The following is a 19640-nucleotide window of genomic DNA, read 5'->3' as shown; positions in this document are numbered from 1 at the left end:
CATGTATAAGTTATGAAGAAAGCAATAACAACAAACTAAACGATCAAGTGCTAAGCTAATGGAACGGGTCAAGTCAATCACATCAATCTCCTAATGATGTGATCCCGTTAATCAAATGATAACTCATGTCTATGGCTAGGAAGCATAACCATCTTCGATTAACGAGCTAGTCAAGTAGAGGCATACTAGTGACACTCTGTTTGTCTATGTATTCACACATGTATTATGTTTCCGGTTAATACAATTCTAGCATGAATAATAAACATTTATCATGATATAAGGAAATAAATAATAACTTTATTATTGCCTCTAGAGCATATTTCCTTCAGGTAGAACTATCTATGTATCCATTTTTATCTGAAAAAATGGCCGGTGGCGTCGGCGACATAGCAGGCGAGCGAGGGTGTGAATCCAATGTGCCACCGACTAGCGGGCCCGGTGAGGAAAGAAGGCGAGCGTGCGCGCGTTCGTCTTGTGTCCGCGCCGACGCAAATCAGGCTAAAAAATGGACCGAAAATGGGTCGGCAGACGGACGAAAGCGGACGCGCGTCCGTTTGGGTCAGCGCGTTGGGCCGGCTTTTTTGTCCGCGCCGACCCAAACGGACGGCCGCGGACAAAATGGGTCGCCCCATTGAAGTTGCTCTAAGGCTGGTCATAGTGAGGAGTAACTTACACTAGTGTCATGTATATGACACTAGCCTAAGTTACTACCTTCATAATGCAAAGTAATATAATAGTAGTATCAGATGACTTCATTTATTAGCTTGTAGACTCATCTTATCTTGTAAAGCACTATATTACAGTAATATATTATGTTACCATCTCTTATTAATTACTTGTCACATAAATATTTTTTTTTAAAAATGCGCTATATTACTAGCTAAGTTATTCCTACTATGACTAGTCTAAGATTCATTGTAGAACTGGGCGCGCGGGTGGTGGTCGTGGGCTCGTGGTGTTGGTATCAGTTGGTGGTCCATCGAGCTAACGAGCTGCTTGGCTCGACTCGATTAAGGCTCAGCTCTTTATGGCTTTGGTTGGTTTAGCTCGTTAAGCTTAATAACTCTTGTTAAGCTCGAAAGTGCTTATTAGAGCATCTCCAACCGAATACTGTGCCGGGTGAGGCAGCTTTTGCGTGTGGCGAGTGTGCTGGCTTCAGCGGCTGCCGCAAAATAAAGCGCCCGAGCCGCTTCAGCAGGCACGCTATACTTTATCTGTTTTTTTCCTACTATTTGAACTACGACTCGATACATATTTGGTTTCGATAATACAAATATGGAGATAGTTGATACAAAATAGTGCGTAGATAGTTTATAGTCTTCTCCTACGACAGATAGTTCATAGTTCGTCACATAGACTGCTTCTATGATACAAAATAAAACGAAAAACTAGTACTACTCGTCAGACTCGGACTCTGCCTCGGTGATGTCCTCTAACGTCTGAGCGTAGGCGTCAAGGAACCGCTCGTCGTTGGAGTCTCAGGAGGACGCATCTCCTAGCGCGATGTTGTATTTAGCGACCGCCTTCCGTGTTCGCTTGTCCTCGCGATAGGCGGCTCGCTCCTCCCTCCTCTTCGCCCTCTCCGCCCTTCTCTCAGCGAAGAACTGTTCCTTGTTGATGATGTCTTGCGGGAAGCGATGGCTCCACAACGCCATGGCTTCCTTGTCCATCTTGGCCAGGCTGAGACAGCGCTCCCGCCTCCGGTTCTTGCGACGATCCTCGTCGGTGAGAAGCCGCGGGAAAGGCGCCAACTCCTGTGCCCGCTCCCGCGTCGCCACGTCGGCGAAGTTCATGTCCTGACGGGACCGCCGGAGGCACCACGCCGCAGCGTCGTACGCGTGGGTGCCCTCCTGGGTGGTGTCGAAGGTTCCGAGGCAGAGGCGCATGCCGCCGCCCGACCGAATCTTGGCGGAGTAGGCACCGGACGGACGCATGCGGACGCCGCGGTAGCCCGAAGCTCCCCGGCGGCGAGGCGGCATGATGGCACGATGGTGTCGTGTCGGCGGCGAGGAGAGAAAGCGGTAGAAGGAGCGATGAGAGAGCGGCAGAGGGCGCTGCAATTTTATAGGCGCGCCGGACGCGGTGCGCCAAATCTAGCGCGCGAGCTGTCGCCTTTTCTCCCACGCGTGCAATCGTTTTCTATCACTGCTGGAGCGCACGAAAACGTCCAGCGCGCGCTAAAAAGCCAGTTTACCGCGCGCGCGTCTTTTGACGTGGCTGTTGGAGATGCTCTTAACAGACTACAATGTGTTATAGCATATAGAATGAGCGTGTCGGTGTAAATTTTGCAAAGGAAGATTGTGACTACAAGAGAAGGCGCACTAGTTTGTTGCCTCCTATGAGTTGAGATGAGTTGATTAGATTGATATACGGGTTGAGGCACAATGAAAAAATTATCATCTACTTCCTCCGTTCTATATGTTTGACATTCTAGACGTAAATATTGTTCTTCGGAGATTTGATCAAAGTTTGTGAGGTTTGAATTTTAAAATACCTATATGCACTACATTATAGAAGAAAGCGAATAAGATGAGAATATGTGTCATGATGTACGAACGAGCTTGTTAGCTCATTAAATTTAACAGACTGAGATCAACGATTGGCCTCTTCGCTAAGGAGCGATTTACGATCTTAACGAGCTAAGCTATCGAACGCTTATTAATCTCACAAACTATGTGCTTTTGATCCAGCCCTAATCGATCATCACATCAACAATCAGGCTAGCCACTAGGCACAGCAGGCCAATCAAAAATCTGCCCGCTGATTGGGTTTATCTGGGCGGTGGTGGCACTAATGCTAGTGTCATGTGTTGTGTCGTGTGTGCATTAGCGAGGGGTTCTTTCATTTTTGATATCTCAGTAGGTGCTCTCTGTCTTCTCCTACTACAATATGATCACGAATAAGTGGCCGCCTTGCAATAGTTCCATCTTCAACAACAAATGTGTCAGTCACCTCAAGTTCTCACATACTGGTGTGGACTATTCATATCACGCGAGGCGAGACACGACACGACTCCTCGAAACATTCGAGATTAGTCGAGCATGTTCATGTTTAGTCTTTTGTGTAGCTAGAGATGTCGGCTTCCGAAAGAAACTTCATGTGACTTTAGCTTTGTTGTTATGTATCTTTGATGCCATGTAATTTTCAGTTATTCAATTTGAAGTACTTTATCCAGTAAGTTACTAGCTCACCCGCGAAAAATAAACAAACAAACAATAAGTTACTAGTAAGTTTGAATCGTTGGCAAAGAACAGCACTCAAAGGTGGAGGGTTACCCAGATAGTCGTTCATTGATTATATCTTCTTTTTTTCTTTGGAAAAGACAAGGCACAAAGGTAAACACTTGTATACGCACCAACACCCACCCTCGCAAGCCTTCAATCCTTCCATTTAGATTGTTTTATAAACATGGCATACACACAAATGCTCATACATACGCACAATATATTCACTTATATGAATGCGCGCAAGAACATCCTACCCTTATGAACACATCTGAGAGATTAAGCCGGCACATCATCTTAAGATTGATGAAGTTGCCAAAGACATCTTCATAGTCGAACGAGAACGTCTCCTTCCACTGAACGCACACCAACGAAAAACCCGAAATAAATTCAAGAAAATGCGAGCACCGCTGTCAACTTTACGACTTGAATCATGGCGGGCTGGGATACCACTGTCCTCGTAACCGTACAACTGGTCCGTCCTTCTGTTTAGATGTTGTCAACTCACTATGAACGCCACGTGGTTGATCGATCATCCTGCCAGATTCACAGATTATACATGGCACACAATAAATGCATGCTTAAATCACAATAGTGATCCATTGGCCGACCACCCCGAATCTCAAAGCACGGCCACGGAGCTGATTTAACCCCAGCCAGCCAGCCGGTCTCCTCCCACCGCATCGCGTCGCATATCCCCCTCCCTCGCGTCACCCACAGCCGGCCTCAATTTTCCATCTGCTCCCCGTGCTCTTAATGGGCTTTCCCTCCCTCCGACATGGCCGGCGACCCCCGCACCCGCGCCGCCGGTGACCCCTCCGCCGCCTCCCCCTCCTCCTCCCCCGCCGTCGGCCCCTCCAGGCTCTTCCTCCACCTGCTCCTCCTCCACTCGCTCTTATAACCCCGCGCCCCCCCGCCGCCAGCCCATGGCCGCCGTCTTCTACCACCACGTCGTCGGCGACCTCACCGTCGGCAAGCCCGAGATCGCCGAGCTCAGCGACGCCGACACGCTCGACGACGCGGCGCGGGCCATCGCCGGCAGCCCCGAGGGCGCCGTGCCCGTCTGGCGCGCGCGGGCCGCCCCCGACGACCCGCCCTCCGGCGCCCGCTTCCTCGGCATGATCTCCGCCGTCGACATCGCCGCCTTCCTCGCCGCCGCCGGCGCCGGCGACCGCGCCATGCGCGCCGCCGTCGGCGAGGCCGTGCAGCCCAACCAGGACCTGCTCCGGGAGGTCGATCCCGGCACCAGGTCAGTTCTTGGTCCTCGACCCGTCCCTTCTCGCCGCTGTCGTGCCCCCGCCCGTCCCATCAGGAGTCCCACCCAATCTCCAAGTCTTCAGGCATCACTCGTCTGCGGTTTCATAGTCGTAGGCAGTGGCGATTCAGTCTACGCACTGTGGCTCTATTGACTCAGGCTCAGCTCGGATCTGCCCCTGCCTGCTCCCTCGGGGTGCTTCACTACAGCCGAATGCTGATGCGCAAGCCTCTGTTGTTTAATGCGGTCTGGTTGGTGATCTTTGTCTTGTATGCGGGTAGTACAAAATTGTTTTTGGGTCTTTCTGCATCTGTAAGAGATCACTGGGGGTTTGTGCCTTTGTGGTTAAATTACTCTTCTGTGCTGACTGCTGCTGTGGGTGTAAATCAGGAAGTGCTTACTGCTCAGTGAAGCTGCCTGAAGTTGTGCTTACTGGATACTAAAACTGGGATAGCGGTTGTATTTAACACAGTCTCTTTCAGACAAAAGGATAGTTGGTAAGGCGTGATCGTTGGAGCCCGTCATGCTTGGGTAAAACTGGAAAGTTTGATTAAGTGCCTTCAAAACAGATCCTAATCCATACCTGGTTTGTGTGAGCTTAAGATTGATGCTTATGAGTCGCTGAATTTCATTAAAGAGTCACTGAATTTCGCTCCTGTTCATGAAATATAGTTGGATCGAACTTCCGGACAGAAATAATGTGGCAATCTGGATATTGTTTTGCTAGGTCATGTGCCTTAGTCACAAATCCACTGCTCAAGTTTAAGTTGCTCTATCCCTGTGTGCACAGTTTTTTTTCTTCAGGATCCAAAGAAATGCCACAACTGGTCATGCTTTCTTCATTAAACCATCATTTTAGTTGCCCCTTTAGGGACCATTTGTTGACAACAACTTAAAAGACTATCACATAGCTCCTCGAGACTGAAAAACTGTAACTCATGACTGTTACCAACAGCATAGATTTGCTAGGTGTTCACCTATCAGTATCTGTGGATATTCTTGTTTTTTCTCAATTCCTAGAGTAGACTGATCATTCTACAATCTAGCTTGTATTTTACGCTATCATCCAGTATCGTGAAGTGTCTCCAGTCCATTCCGAAGCTTAAACAAGCCAGATGGCTTTCACATGGTGCAGAGTTTGTCCTTCTGATTGTGTTGTCATAAGAGGAACAAAGTGGGAACATGGTTCCATTTGGCAATGTAACATCGCAATCAGGAAGGCAGCAATCCATGTGGAAGCCGTGCTGGCTGCTAAGGGATTCATGAGTCAAGACAATAGTTTAAATAAACTGAGCAATACATGACACATGCGAGGCAGCCCAATCATGTCTCAAAATGATTTGGCAGCACCAAGTAGTGAGCCAATGTCGCATTCTTAGGGATGACATAATAGTTGCCCGCAAATAAAAAGTTCAATAGGACATAAGAGTCTGAGCTGGATGATGTGTCTGCCAATCATACTGCTCTGCTTTTTTAGTCCTTTGCCTTTCAAGCAAATTCATTTTAAAAGATGTGATGTTTGACATATGTATTTTGTTATTCAGCCAAGTTTGATTGTCTTGCAAGGTTGATCGATGCGCTGGAGTTGATGAGGCATGGAGTGAAGCGCTTCCTTGTCCGCAAGAACGGCTCCTGGACAGGCATCACCAAGCGGTTTTCGATGCTTTACAACGGGAAATGGATGAAGAACTCGGAATCGGGATCCCCAAGCTCAGCTGGCAGCAGCAGCATGCAGTTGTCCCCATTTATCAGTTGCACGGAGAGGTTTTGCTGCCTGTCAAGGGAAGACATCCTCCGGTTCCTGATCGGGTGCCTCGGCGCCCTCGCGCCCATCCCACTGTCTCCAATCTGTACCCTTGGAGCCATCAACCCACACTACTGCCACGTCGAGGCGTCTGCGCCAGCCATGGAGGCGATCCAGAAGATCCCTGGGGACCCATGCGGCGTGGCCGTGGTCGAGACGACACCGGATGGGGTCCGCAAGATCATCGGGGACATCTCCGCCTACAAGCTGTGGAAGTGTGACTACGTGGCAGCCGCGTGGGCGCTGGCGAACCTGTCGGCGGGGCAGTTTGTCATCGGCGCCGATGAGAACGGGTCGACCCCCATCTCCGCCTTCGCGGTGCCTTCCATCAGCTCGTCGTTGTCGGAGGAGTCCGCCGAGCCCGGGCGCTCTCCCAGGCTGCTGAAGAAGTTCAGCAGCAGGAACATTGGGTTCCTGAACAGCCAGGCGAACCAGGTGCGGAGCATGTACCGGGGTCGGAGCTCGCCGCTGATGTGCCGGAGCACGAGCTCGCTCGCGGCCGTCATGGCGCAGATGCTGTCCCACCGGGCCACGCATGTGTGGGTGACCGACGCGGAGGCCGAGGAGGACGACGTCCTTGTCGGTGTGGTGGGGTACACCGACATCTTCGCAGCCGTTACCCGGAGCAGCGCCTGACCGTCGACGATGTCCTGATCGCGGTGGCGCGTGTTTGGGTGGTGTACTATAATTTGGGGTTAGTTTGGTGGTTGCCCAGAGTTGAGAACTTTGTTTTGGGTGTGTGAGCGTGTGAGACTGAATGGGTTGTGTATTGGTGGATGTGCATTCGTTGTTCATGGTCCTATAATAAGGCAGACTCGGGCCTATTTATGCCTGGGAACCCATTGATCGCTCATATCATCATATGTATGCTCCTTGAAGATCAACTGGGACTCCATGAACCAAAGTCATGAGCTACACGATGAAAGCTGTTTCCTCCTGCATCGTATGGATGGATGGAGCCAATAGCAGAGTAGCAAGCCTTCAGTTGGGGTCTTGTGCCCTCCAAGCTAACCCTGACGAAAGTTAACCTGCAAACAGAAAAGCTTGCAAACAGCAAACACACTTGAAAATTTCAAAACCGTCAATTGCCGGCGAAGTGCCCATATCAAATCTGCTTTGATTCCGTCTCCGCAATTGCGATAACAATCGTAAAACCTTGCAAACAGCAAAACACCCAAGCAGTACCCCATCTTTCCATTTGCAGGGTAGAAATACCCCATCTGTAGCCACAAGTATTTGTGAACAAAAACTACAGCCTGAAGAAATATCAACGTTTTAAATAGCGGGCTATGGCATATAGCGGCGGCCCTTAAAAACAGCTATAGCGGTAAATTATACATGAAATCATTTAGCGGCAACATGCTCAAACAGTTATAGCGGGGCTATGGCATATAGCGGTGGCCTTTAAAAACAGCTATAGCGGCAAATTATACATGAATGATTTAGCGGCAACATGCTCAAACAGTTATAGCGGGACTATGGCCGGCTATTTAAAACTATGAGAAATATGCACACAGAGCACAACGCACAAGTCATCACAAAGCAGAGCAACGTAGTACAGCATGCAGTAAATCTGATCAAGGATAGGGTAATGTCATAATAAACATTTTCTAGCCAAAATTACAGTGTAACACCAATGACATAATAAACATTTTTGAACCAAAACTGCGCAGTGCGAGTGCAACACCACTGTCATCAGACCACAGCTAGCTGCCTAAGTAATGAGATCACATGAAACACAGATACAGTGGGCTGTAATAGCCAACGCCAAACATAAAACCTAGCAAACATAAAACACATTCAAAAAGATTCAAAACCATTGATTACCGTGCATACACATCTGCTTCAATCCAGTTTCTGCAACTGTGAGCCACCCAACCAATACCCCATCCTTTTATTTTGCAGAGAAGAAACGCCACATCTATAAGCCAGAATTACTCGTGAACGGGCAACACACAGCACCGCGCAACGCACACCCAGAAATCACAAAGCAAATCAACGCTACCACAGCATGAAGAAAATTTGATCAAAGATAAGGTGGTGTCATAATAAACATTTTTTAGCCGAAAGTACAATGTAACACCTTGTCACAATAAAGATTTTTTAGCCAAAATCATGCAATATAACACCGCTGTCATCAGATTACATCTAGATAGTGAGATCACATGAAACGCAGACGGCAGTCTGTAATTGCCAACCAGCATGAAGGAAATATGCACACAAACACAGCACAGACGCACAAGACACAAAGCAAAGCAAAGCAACGTACCACATCATGAAGAGGATCTGATCAAGGATATAAGATAATGTCGTAACAAATATTTCTTAGCCAAAACCGTGCAATGCAACACCATTGTCACAGTCACAATAAACATATTTTTAGCCAAAACCGTGAATGCAACACCGCTGTCATCAAGATCACAGCCTAGCTAACGAAATCACATGAAACACATACACAGTGGTCCGTAATTGCCAACCAGCAGAACAATGGCTGCAACAATGATACTGCCAACTTCGACACTGAAGCTAATCAGGCTAGCACAAGTACAAGGGGCGGGGTGATGACATACGGTACAAGTCGCTGCGACAATAGTTGGCAAAAGGGTCGCTGAGGGAGAAATCAGATCCTTTCCCGGCGCTCTGAGCGAAGCCTCGAGGACCAGAACGGCCGACCGATAGTGTGGAGGCTTCACTGGCCCGTTCCATGTAAAAAAAGAAACACCACCTTGCGTATCATCTCATCCGTCGGATCAGCGGCCAACAGAACCACCGCCTCCTCCAGCACAAAGGCGCTCTCAATGAAGAACTTGAGGAGGGCGAGCTCGCTTCGATCCCCTTGGAAACCATGGAAAACCAGCAGCTTGATGCGTGACTCTATGCATTCTATGGTACCAGACTCGAGCCAGAACTTCAGGTTGATCTTGCCAGTGGATTGATCGGTTTCTCCAGACTGAAAAATTGGTAGAGAAAAGCATGTGCAGTCCATCAGCTATCAGCTATTGATACCAATTAGCAATTAGCAGCATGATGCTGGTGCAAGATGGTGCAAATGGATGCCAATAAAAGCGTCAGGGGCCTCACCATGATGTGGAGCGTCTCAACATTCGGAAAGCATCTGAGGACAATTGGGATCATCTTGACATCATTGCGGACTGCGAAACGCACCTCCAATGCCAGGATTTTCACACCTGGTAACATGGTGCTTGGGCTCATCCCTATCCCAGCCTGCAATTGCAATCAATCACAAATTCACAATGCACCCAATTAAGAAAAGAAAGATCACACAAACTTGCATTGGTAGTGTAGGATTGAACCAATGGAGAAACCAGGCACCTTGATGATGGTGTTGCCGACATCTAGGACATGCTTTCGCGGGTCCAAGGCCAAGTATCCCAACAAGTGCAGCTTGGGGGCATGGCCGATCTTGACCGTGGTGGTGCAGTTGCCGACAGGGTGCCAAGCATCTGAATAGATGAACCGCTCAAGATTTGGGGCGTCCAGCACGAAGATCTCTTTGATGAAGCACCCAATGATCTGCACGCACCGGAGGCTCTGGTTCACGAGCCGGATGCGAAGCTTGAGCACATTGCCCTGGACACAGAGCGTCTCCAGCACGGGGCTCCTGTCGAGGATGAAGTCCAGATCCCTTCTCTCCACGAGCACGTGATAGAGCCCGAGGTTGTCGGATTTCGGGTTCTGGCAGACCCTTGAGGTTCGAACACTGGGGTGCGCGCGGAGATTTTGCCTCCTACCTACCTGCACCCCTCCGCCTCGTTAAGGTCTAAGCTATGGAAAGAATAACACGAGGGACACGAGGTTTATACTGGTTCGGGCCACCGTTGTGGTGTAATACCCTACTCCAGTGTGTGGTGTGGTGGATTGCCTCTTGGGCTGATGATGATGAACAATACAAGGAAGAACAGCCTCGCGAGGGTCTGTTCTTGGCTGGGGGGGGATGAACTGCTGGGAGGAGTTCAGTCACCCTTCTCTCTCTCTCTCTCTCTCTCCCTCTGATCCTTTTATCCTTCTATCCTTCTATCCTTCTATATTTCTATCTATCTCCATCCTGCGGGTGGCCGGTCCTATTTATAGAGGCCCTGGTCCTCTTCTCAAATATCGAGCGGGAAGGGAGCCAACAATGGCGGACTAATTTGAAGGGGGACAACTAGTATCAGCTATCCTGACAAAAGTAGTCTTCGCCTGCGCAAAGCTTTGGTGATGACGCCGTCTTGGGCTCCACGATGACCTCCATCTCGTAGTCCTCCTGGTCTTGGTCTCGTTGCACCGAAATGGCAACCTTTGCCTGATGCCTCGGTACTCCGCGGCTGCGCTTGCCCCCTTTGCACCAAAGAGGAAAGGAGGACACTGCGCGGGCTGGCACCCGCCTGGCGCCCTTGGTCGTCATGGCTTGCATCACGGGCACCTGGTGAGGTACCCCGCCTTGGTCTCTCCGCCTCCTCGTGAGCCAGCCTGACGAGGCCGTGCCTGAGGAAGCTCCGCGTCGTCCGCCCCGTGAGGCTTGGCCCCTCGCGAGGGTCTTGTGTTTGTGTTGGTGAAGATGGGCCGCACTGGGCCCCCTTTTTGAGCCACGCCGCAGGCAGGCAAGTCTGGGGACCCCCGTTCCCAGAACGCCGACAGTAGCCCCCGGGCCCAAGGCACGCCCGGACTTGGCCGTGCAGGGAGGCGGAAGGGCAAGAGCGAAGCGCCGTGGGCCCTAACAGCCTGCGGCCTTGGGCGCCGTGTGGCGGTTGATTGGACGTGGGCGCCTTAGCAACCGCGCGAGTTGATAAAGGAGCGGCATCCATCTAGGCTTTGCTTCCTGCTTTCCCCGGTTGTTGCTCAGATCCCCTTTCTTGCGCCTCTCCTTCCTTCCTCCAAAATTTCCAGATCTACTCCGACCGTGTGACCTAGGAAGCCATGGCGCCTCGTCAACCCCCGGCCGTAGCTTGGTACTCGTCTGCCCTGGACCCGCCGAATGTGTCGGAGGCGAGCCTTGCCCGGTTGCGCCGGATGGCGACGGCGCGGGGCATCAACGGGGCGAAGGTGTTCAAAGCCGGCTCCGCCACCCCTGAGGGTCAAGGGAGCACCTTCTATCCGTTCTTCGTAAGTGCCATTGCTGCTGGCCTGGTGCCTCCCTTCTCCGAGTTCTTCTTCTCTGTCCTCCGCCACTATAAGCTACAAGCCCTGCATCTCCACCCCAACTCCGTCCTTCTCCTGGCAATCTTCGCCTATTACTGCGAGGCTCACGTAGGGGTGCAGCCCTCAGTGGCCTTGCTGCGCCACTACTTCTACCTCCGGACCTCTCGTGGTACTGCTTCTGCGTGCGCGAGCTTCGTCGCATACGGTGGTGCCATTGCCATTTCGAACCCCGGGAAAAGGATTGAGGGCTTCAGGAGCAAGTGGGTCTTGGTGGATGCTGGACACATCCACCCTCGGCTGATCTTGCCCACGGAGCAGCCCACGAGCTCCAGCAATTGGGGTCGAGCGGAGCTCGTGGACCCCCGCGCGAAGCTGGTGTTGGAGAAGATGGACGCGGATCTGAGGCCGGCTAATATGGCGGCGACGAAGCTGACCGGGCGTCGCTGCTGAGGGAATTCCTGGAGCACCAGCTGGCTCCGCTTCGGCAGTACTCACTTCCGATGTGGAGGCCCCATCCGAGCCCCGCGGCCTTAGCCGACGGAGATTTGGCTGCGGTCCTCCAATCTCTGGTCGGGGGCGATGTGGCGAGGTTGGTGGGCGCTCCTACGCCCTTGTTCCTCCGCGACGACTGGGAGCAGGTAGTGGAGTCCTTGCCCATCTTCAACGGGGATGGGCCCGTGCCCATGGAAACTCCCGAGGAACCGGTGGACGTGCCCTCCGACGACTCCAGCGAAGAGGAGGAAGGAGGGGAGCGGGAAAAAGGGCCTGACTCCGAGGCGACTGACGGAGAGTCGAGGGCTCCCCTCCCCCGGCGCAGGTCCCGCATTCTCCGCCTCTCTCCGAGCGACGACGACGAGGATGACGACGAAGATGACGACGAGGGTAACGACGAGCAGGACGGCGGGAGCTCGCCCCCGATCCTGAAGAAGGACAGGACCGGGCTGATCTCCCGCGGGTCTGCCCCGGCCCCGGGGCGGACCGCAGACGCACCTTCCGCCTCCAAGCTTCCCGAGGTTGACCCTTCCAGCCGGCTTTCAGGCTTCAAATTTGGCCGGAGGCCGCTTGAGCTTACTGGCGACGACCCGTAAGCATTCGATTCTTGTCTTTATTTCTTGCTCTGCTTCTGAGGCTTGACGTCCGCATCTCTTGGATAGGCTGGCGCCCGCAGCAAGGAAGCCGAAGGGAGCTCCCGAGGTTCCATCCATGGCAGCGCCTCTGCCCGCGAAGGAGGGTGACCGCGATGCACAGGCTTCTCCTACCCGGTCGTCCTCGCGAGGCCTGGCTGGGCCGGCTGGGGCGAGCTCAGACCCCACGGCCCAAGTGGCTCCCGAGGTGCTCTTGCCTGCCGCCGCCACTACAGCTGTCGGGGCGCGGCAGACTCCGCCTCAGGATGCTGTGGCCGCGCTGCCGCCTTCTCCTCCTACTCCACCGGCTGCTATCTCTCCGACTCCTTCTGCCGTTCTGGATCATGCTGTTGCTGAGCTGGACCGACTGCGGCAGGATCTTCTTGGCGCCGAGCCCCGCTTGGTGGCCAGGCGCTTGGAGCTGGCTTCAGGATGGGTTCGCTCCGACGCTTTGATTCGGGCGGCGCTGGTCCAGGCCTCGACGGCATGCGACGAGGAGAAGCAGGCCGTCCTTGAGGCGAAGGCTGCTCGTGACGCAGCCCTGGGGGAAGTGGTCGACGTCCGTGGACGTTGCAAGGCGCTGGAGGACGAGCTGCAAGACTTGCAGGACCAGCTCGCGAACGAGGTCCGCCTTCGCCAAGAGCAGGAAGAAGGCGTGAAGGCTCGTGAGGCGGCCGTCAAGGAGAGGGAGGTCAAGCTCAGGAAACGCCACGACCGCCTAGGCGCGCTGGAGCAGGAGTTGGGGGCGAGGAAGGCCAAGCTGGACGACGAGGCCCCGGTTCTTGCCGAGGACCGCGTGGCCTTCACGGAGATGGAGGCGAAGGCTCGCTCCTCGCTAAGGACGCTTTACGACAGCGGCCTGGAGAGCCCACTAGCTGGCACCGAGGACGGACCCGCCAAGCTGCTTCCCTTCCTGGTTCGCGCTCTTGAAGATGTCGCCCTTGGCCTTGGCCCCACGGCCGAGGTCGAGGCGCGAGTCCTGTCTTCTGCAGCACTGACGCGGGTCCTTACCCACATCTACCTTCGCGATCCCGGCGTCGACCTCGACAGCCTGCTGGAGCCAGTAAGCGGCGAGCGTGCCGCTGCCGCTGCCGAGGCCGTGAAGGGTCGTGCGGAGGCTCTGCTGGGGAAGTTCCGGGCCTTCAACACCAAGCCGAAGCAAGGCGCTGCCGACCCCACTGCTCCATGAGGTGAACCCACTCCGCGCTGCTCCACCGCCGACAAGTGACTCCGTCGTGGCTCCTGTCCTGCCTTTAATTCCTTCACATGTATCATGCCTCGGGGAGGCGTTTAACCTTGCGTTTGGCATTGAGATAACAGTGTGGACTGTAATATTTGCTTTTGAATTCCTTGAAATTTGCGCTTTTCCTTCCTACTTGCTTATGTTCTACGCCGACAGAGCCCGGCCCCGCGCATGCCTCACCCAGCGTTGGTCCCGACCGGAAACCAGGACGGGGCCAAGGAGTGAGGGGCCACATGACAAGTTAGGCTCCTGAGTCGCGATGCTCAGGAGTCCCCCTTGGCGCACGAACAGCAAGTAGGGAGGTGTGATGCGGGTGGATCTACCGTTCTACGTTTGCAAAGCCCGGCCGCGCGCATGCCTCACCCAGCGTTGGTCCCGACCGGAAACCAGGACGGGGCCACGGAGTGAGGGGCTACGTGGCCAGTTAGGCTCCTGAGTCGCGATGCTCAGGAGTCCCCCTTGACGCTCAAACGGCCTTCATACCTTGGCTCCGCTCGGGGAGAGACGCGCGATGAACCAGGCCCGGGGGGACCTGGCTGGGCGGCGTGCGTCTGGGTGTGACCCAGGCACAGCCCCCGTGCCCAGCCCCCTCGCGCGGCACTCCCGAGGGGAGGCGTTACGATGAGGCTAGACAGTGAGGTCTGGGCTCCCTGAGGTTGATGCGGCCCGGGGGCCACCCTTAGTTGTTTATCACGAGCGCGGAGCATAGCGCTTCCGTATGTGTATGGGCATAGCCGCTCCTCGGCAGTGTCATCAGCCAGCGCGGAGCATGGTGCTTCCACTGGTACATGGGAGGCCCCCCCCTCCGGGAGGAGCCCCCGGGGCGTGTACAGCCCCGCCCTGACACGTGGCTGGCACGGTAGGGCCTGGCGAGGTGTATCTGGGCACCCGTGAGCCAGCGCGGGACTCACGGGGCCCTACCTCTAGGCGGGTTGCGCCTGGCACTGGGCCTTATCTTGTGATGTGTCCCTGCAAATTTGGTTAGATGTCGGCACTCTACATCCTCGGGTCCCGACCCTCGAGCTGGTCTCAACCGTCGCTGGTATGCCAGGTCGCGATGCCATGGACAAGGCCAGAGGGTGAGGGCTGGAGAGCCAGTAAGAGCCCTGAGTCGCCATGCTCAGGTACCCCCCCTTTAACGTGCAAGTGGTCGGCATGGAGAAGAAGAGGTGCCGTGGACCGACATCAAATAATCAAGCATGGTGGGTCTAATGCATAACCAGAAATAAACGCAAATGTGATACATGCCGCTGGGCCTGGCCCGAGCGGCTTGAGGATCATGCAGCCCGAGGGGCGCCCCCAACAAGGTAAGCTAACAACATGAAATAAAAAAGGGATACACGCCGCAGGGACGGACCCACGCGGCCTGGGAATAATGCAGCCCTGGGGGGGCGCTCCCAGCTGGAAATGAAACTCGAAAGATGTCACCTGATGACGTTGAGGACGAAGGAGCGTTGGTGTAGCAGGCTCGGTGGGCTGCGGGAGCCGATCCTCATGATCCCCCAGGCCCAGGGGCCTCGGGAGGCTCCGGAGACGCTGGCGGCTCCTCGCGGACCATCTTCATCCCCGCCAGGGCTGCGGAACGCCTGGCCTCTCGTGCCTCCATGATGCGTCCTGAAAGGCTCGTTCCAGGGAACACACCACGTCCTTCTCTTCACAGGGCACCGTGATGACTCCGCCGCTTCCTGGCATCTTGAGGACGGTGTAGCCGTGGTGAGTTACGGCCATGAACTTGGCCAGCGCTGGGTACCCAAGGATGGCGTTGTACGGCAGGCGAATGTGAGCGACGTCGAAGTCGATGAGCTCGGTGCAGTAGTTGTCGCGTGACCCGAAGGTGACAGGGAGGCAGACCTGCCCAATCGGGACCGTGGAGCCGTCGGTGATACCGGAAAAAGGCTTGGTTGGCTGAAGCTGGCCGTAGGGCACTTGGAGGTTGTTGAATGTTTCCACGGACAAGACGTTGAGCCCTGCCCCGCCATCGATGAGGGTCTTGGTGACCACCACGTTGCTGACGATTGGGGAACAAAGCATCGGGAGGACTCCGGCTGTAGCCGCACACTTGAGCTGATCTGCTGAGCTGAACGTGATGACGCACGCCGACCACCTGAGAGGGCGCGTGGCTTCGAGCCTGGGGAGGACTGCGTTCACTTCGCGGGCGAACTGCTTGAAGATGCGCTGAGAGGCTGGGGCTTGTGCCCCGCCCAGGATGCAGGCGATCGCGCGCGGCTCCTGGAAGCCCCCAGCCCCCTCGTCCTGGTGGCGGTCCTCGTTTCTCCTTGGCAGCGGCGGCAGCGGTGGGAGGCATACGTTGCCTTGCGGGCGATCCTCGCGAGGTTGATCCCTCCAGCCTCCCTCGCGAGGCAGGTCTTGCCAGCGATCCACGCGAGGTTGATCGCGCCACCCTTGGCGCGGGCCACGGTCTTCCCAACGTCCTGCGTTCCTTCCTCCTCCTCGACCGTAGCCCCGGTCACTGCGGTCAGGGCGACGGCTGATCCTTCCTTCTCGCACGGCTCAGAGCTCTTGACATTCGTTGGTGTTGTGGGTGTGGAGGCCGTGGTACACACAGTATCGGCTGCCCTTGGAAGGTTTGGGCTGATCTCTGCCCCGCTTGGTGTCTGGTTCTGCCGCGAGCACGACAGCCCCCTTGCGCTTCACATCCTTGGCCTTGGGCTTCTTCTCTTCTGGGTCTGCGGCAGGCAGCTCGAGGAGGGAGAGACTCCCTTCCTCGGCCCTGGCGCACTTGGTTGCCAGGTTGAACAGCTCCAAGGAAGTGCATAGGTCTCCATGCATCGCCAGCTCCTTCTTCATCTTGACGTCGCGCACGCCGTCGGAGAAGGCTGAGATGATGGCCTCCTCAGTCACCTTGGGAATCTTGAGGCGTGCATTGTTGAAGCGCTGGATGTACTTCTGCAGGGTCTCCCCGGGCTGTTGCTTGATGCGGCGCATGTCGCTCATGGCGGGTGGCCGGTCACGAGTGCCTTGGAAGTTGGCGATGAAGCGGGTGCGCATCTCGTCCCAGGAGCAGATTGTGCCTGGGGCCAGGTTCAGGAGCCAGGTGCGGGCCCCGTCCTTGAGCGCCATGGGGAACCAGTTCGCCATGACCTTCTCGTCTCCGTTGGCAGCTTCGATGCCCAGCTCGTAGAGCTGGAGGAACTCCGCAGGGTCAGCCGTGCCGTCGTAGCGAGGAGGCAAGTCTGGCTTGAACTTGCCGGGCCACGCGACGCTGCGTAGCTCGGCGGTGAAGGCGCGGCAGCCTGCTGTGGCCACGGGAGGCCTTGGGTGACGGGGAGCTTGGTCTTGCATGTCCCCACGTGCTGCAGCTGGGAGCAGTGCGCGGTCTTGACGCACGGGGGCAGGAGCATGGTCGCGACGTGCTGGAGCAGGGAGCGCCCGGGCAGCTTCTTGCGGGCGAGGGACTTCTTGACAGCTCTGCTCTTGCTGCGCTGGCACCTGACGGAGCGGGTTCCGCCCAGGGGCCACGTGCCTTGGATTCATGGTGCCTCCCTGAGGAGGAGGCGGCCGGGGCGCCGCCGGAGCTTCATCGCCCGCGCGGGGCGGGGTGTGGTGCAGCGGAACGGACGGCGCAGGAGAGCCCCCTGCGGCGCGAACGAGCTCGGCGACGCGGTCGAGCCATTCTTCGTAGACGTCATCGACGAGACGGTAGCGCAGGAGCTCGTTTGCCGCGATAAGTGCAGCCCGAGCCTCCATGGGCGCGCGGAGCGCGCGGGACGAAGAACCAGCTGGGGTGAGCGAGGGAGTTGCGGTGCGGCCGTCTTGCCGCACGGAAGGATGCTGAGACGATGCTTGCTGCTCGTCCCCCGTCGGGCCGGTGACGGCGTTGACGGCAGGTGACGGGGAACAGCGAGGACGCCCGCCGACAGGGGCCGTCTGGGTGATGCGGGAAGCGAGAGCGGCCCGGCGCTCGGCGCGGGTCCGACGAGCGTCAGACATGGGCGTGATGGTCGGAGTAGAATGGGGTGGTGGAAGACGAATCCCGGCGCACCCCTACCTGGCGCGCCAAATGTCGGATTTCGGGTTCCGCCAGACCCTTGAGGTTCGAACACTGGGGGCGCGCGGAGATTTCGCCTCCTACCTACCTGCACCCCTCCGCCTCGTTAAGGTCTAAGCTATGAAAAGAATAACACGAGGGACACGAGGTTTATACTGGTTCGGGCCACCGTTGTGGTGTAATACCCTACTCCAGTGTGTGGTGTGGTGGATTGCCTCTTGGGCTGATGATGATGAACAATACAAGGAAGAGCAGCCTTGCGAGGGTCTGTTCTTGGCTGGGGGGATGAACTGTTGGGAGGAGTTCAGTCACCCTTCTCTCTCTCTCTCTCTCTCTCTCTCCCTCTGATCCTTTTATCCTTCTATCCTTCTATCCTTCTATCCTTCTATATTTCTATCTATCTCCATCCTGCGGGTGGCCGGTCCTATTTATAGAGGCCCTGGTCCTCTTCCCAAATATCGAGCGGGAAGGGAGCCAACAATGGCGGGCTAATTTGAAGGGGGACAGCTAATATCAGCTATCCTGACAAAAGTAGTCTTCGCCTGCAAAGCTCTGGTGATGACGCCGTCTTGGGCTCCACGATGACCTCCGTCTCGTAGTCCTCCTGGTCTTGGTCTCCTTGCACCGAAATGGCAACCTTTGCCTGATGCCTCGGTACTCCGCGGCTGCGCTTGCCCCCTTTGCACCAAAGAGGAAAGGAGGACACTGCGCGGGCTGGCACCCACCTGGCGCCCTTGGTTGTCATGGCTTGCGTCATGGGCACCTCATGAGGTACCCTGCTTTGGTCTCTCCGCCTCCTCGTGAGCCAGCCTGACGAGGCCGTGCCTGAGGAAGCTCCGCGTCGTCCGCCCCGCGAGGCTTGGCCCCTCGCGAGGGTCTTGGGTTTGTGTTGGTGAAGATGGGCCGCACTGGGCCCCCTTTTTGAGCCACGCCGCAGGCCGCAGGCAGGCAAGTCTGGGGACCCCCGTTCCCAGAGCGCCGACAGAGGTCACGAAGATTGGGGAAGCAGGTGGCTCGCCGGAGGCCGGCCGTGTCGGGGAACCTCCACATGCCGAGGTAGAGGCGGGTGAGGCTGGTCAGGCTTAGGAGGTCGGCGGGGAGAAAGTAGTCGAGCGGCTAGCGAGCGTTGACGAGGACGAGCTCCTGGATGCCCTTGGTGGCGAGGAGCTGGAGCCAGCGCGTGAGCAGGCCATGGAAGCCCTCTGCGAGGGTGCGGGTAAGGTGGACGCAGCGGAACGGCCCCGGGTGCGCCTCGAGGACGTGGGACACAGCGGAGGTGTCGGGGAGGAGGTCCGCATCAGCGAGGACGAGCGGCCGAGCGCCAGACCCCGCGCCAGCGGCGGTGCACGCGGCGTCCTTGACGGGGAGGCGGGAGACGATGTCGCGGAGGAGCGTGTCGGGGAGGCGGCTGACGCGGTCGACGTCGTCGGCGGGAGGCAGCGCGAAGAAGCGAGCGGCGGCGGCGGAGGCGAGCCAGTTGACGGGCATGTCGTATTGGGCGGGGTGGAACAAGCGGTCGCATTGCTCTTCCGCCTCGTACTCGTTGCGCACCGTCTGGTTGCGCGGGAACTTGTTCGCCACCGCGCATATGGTGCTGAGCGACCCTAGGCTCTGGAATTCCGCCATGGCCGCCTCCATGGCCGCCGCCGCCGCCGGAAGCGTCGTTGCGGTGGGGATGAGCCGATGAGGACTTTGGCCTTTGATCGTATCTGGGCGTGGTGTTGTGTGTGAAGTGGGGCAGAAACGGCCCAAGGAAATGGTGGGAAACATTTTTTTAGAAAGGGCATCGCGGCTTTGTTTTTTTGCGGGATGGCTATCTTTACTATACTGGAGTAGAATCAA

General features: G+C 55.9%; 2 protein-coding genes and 1 pseudogene across 2 annotated transcripts; 1 reads left to right on the top strand and 2 right to left on the bottom strand.

Moving 5' to 3' along the window:
* Window positions 1-1478: 1478 nt before the first annotated feature.
* Window positions 1479-1979, bottom strand: LOC147981075 (uncharacterized). Its single transcript, XM_087515855.1, has one exon. It carries the CDS (start codon window positions 1977-1979, stop codon window positions 1479-1481), a length of 501 nt encoding a protein of 166 aa, XP_087371981.1.
* A 1909-nt stretch (window positions 1980-3888) lies between these two features.
* CBSX6 (Cystathionine beta-synthase (CBS) family protein) lies at window positions 3889-7136 on the top strand. Its single transcript, XM_048709780.2, has 2 exons — window positions 3889-4473; window positions 6046-7136. The coding sequence occupies exons 1-2, from the start codon at window positions 4151-4153 to the stop codon at window positions 6917-6919; spliced, it is 1197 nt and encodes a 398-aa protein (XP_048565737.2). The 5' UTR covers window positions 3889-4150; the 3' UTR covers window positions 6920-7136.
* A 27-nt stretch (window positions 7137-7163) lies between these two features.
* LOC147981074 (uncharacterized) lies at window positions 7164-19436 on the bottom strand (annotated as a pseudogene).
* Window positions 19437-19640: the final 204 nt, after the last annotated feature.

The sequence above is a fragment of the Triticum urartu genome, chromosome 3A (genome assembly GCF_056163025.1).
Source record: "Triticum urartu cultivar PI428250 chromosome 3A, HENAU_Tu73, whole genome shotgun sequence".
Lineage (NCBI taxonomy): Eukaryota > Viridiplantae > Streptophyta > Magnoliopsida > Poales > Poaceae > Triticum > Triticum urartu.
The sequence above is the reverse complement of the archived record's forward strand: the minus strand, read 5'-3'. Positions and strand labels throughout refer to the sequence as shown.

Coding starts and splice junctions, on each gene's coding strand:
- LOC147981075 (XM_087515855.1), bottom strand. CDS start 1,979: ATGCCGCCTCGCCGCCGGGGAGCTTCGGGCTACCGCGGCGTCCGCATG.
- CBSX6 (XM_048709780.2), top strand. CDS start 4,151: ATGGCCGCCGTCTTCTACCACCACGTCGTCGGCGACCTCACCGTCGGC. Junction 4,474..6,045: donor GAGGTCGATCCCGGCACCAG/GTCAGTTCTTGG, acceptor TTGTCTTGCAAG/GTTGATCGATGCGCTGGAGT.